Genomic DNA, 1,049 nt, shown 5'->3' with positions numbered 1-1,049 from the left:
ATATACATTGTTTTATTTTTTACATATATTTGTATTAACAATAATATAATTCATATTTATAACATAATATATATATATATTAATACATTAATATATATCATGTTTTGTTTAATATATATTTTATTATTATTAATATAATATGTATTTATATGTATTATTATATACATTTTGTTGTATATCTATTTTTATTATTAATACTGTAATCAATATTTTATATATATTAATACATAAATATCCTTTTTTTGTTTGAATTTTTTTGGGGGGGTTATATATTACTATTAATTGTAGTATGTTTTCATTTTTATTATATATGTATTATTATATACATTTTGTTTTATATCTATTTGTATTATTAATAGTATAATAATAAATATGTTATATATATATTAACACATAAATACATATAATCTTTCTGACACGCTCTTATTGTGAAGATTGGTCCCGTAACTTCCGGTGTTGTTCCTGCTTCCTGTCCCCAATTTACCGCGGCTTCAGGTTACGTCCCTCCGGGTCTCCGTCGCTGCCGCCGCCGTTGAGCAGTGTCTCCGTGGCAGAAGCGCTCCTCGTCTCCTTCTTCACCGCCTGAGACGCACCGGAGGAACGACATGACTTTACCGTCCGGGATCTAACGAGTTAGTGGAACTAGTTCAACACTTTAAAGCCCGCCCACCACCTGTCAATCATGAGGAGCAGGAGCAACTCCGGCGTGAAGCTGGACAACTACGCGCGCATGGTGCAGCAGACGATCCTCCGGCACCAGGTGTGTGTGTGTGTGTGTGCGTGTGCGTGTGTGCGTGTGTGCGCGCGCGCGCGCGCGCTCACTAGTGTGTTCATAGGAGTTCACATTACGCAAGACATCGGGTCACACACACTGTATACCTTCATTGACATGCATTCAATGGTTTAAGTACCTTTTTATTTTGGCTTTATTTATTATCTATTGTAGTTTACATTTTTATTCAGCTCTTTTATTATATTATTATTTATTGTATTTTACATATTTATTCTAGCCTTTTATTATATGTATTATCTATTGTATTTTACATTTT

The 1,049-nt window shown here is 33.5% G+C and overlaps 1 protein-coding gene across 1 annotated transcript in view; it reads left to right on the top strand.

Annotated features, from left to right (window-relative positions):
* Positions 1 to 682: 682 nt before the first annotated feature.
* phka1a (phosphorylase kinase, alpha 1a (muscle)) overlaps positions 683 to 1,049 on the top strand; it is a gene marked incomplete at its 5' end in the record, with an annotated part of 27,637 nt that continues 27,270 nt past the window's right edge. The window contains one exon of the mRNA XM_079215156.1: positions 683 to 760. Within this exon, the coding sequence (XP_079071282.1) occupies positions 683 to 760 (78 nt within the window). The remainder of the gene's footprint in view (positions 761 to 1,049) is intronic.

The sequence above is a fragment of the Taurulus bubalis genome (genome assembly GCF_910589615.1).
Source record: "Taurulus bubalis genome assembly, chromosome: 3".
NCBI classification, from domain to species: Eukaryota; Metazoa; Chordata; class Actinopteri; order Perciformes; family Cottidae; genus Taurulus; species Taurulus bubalis.
This window is presented reverse-complemented; position numbering and strand designations above follow the sequence as displayed.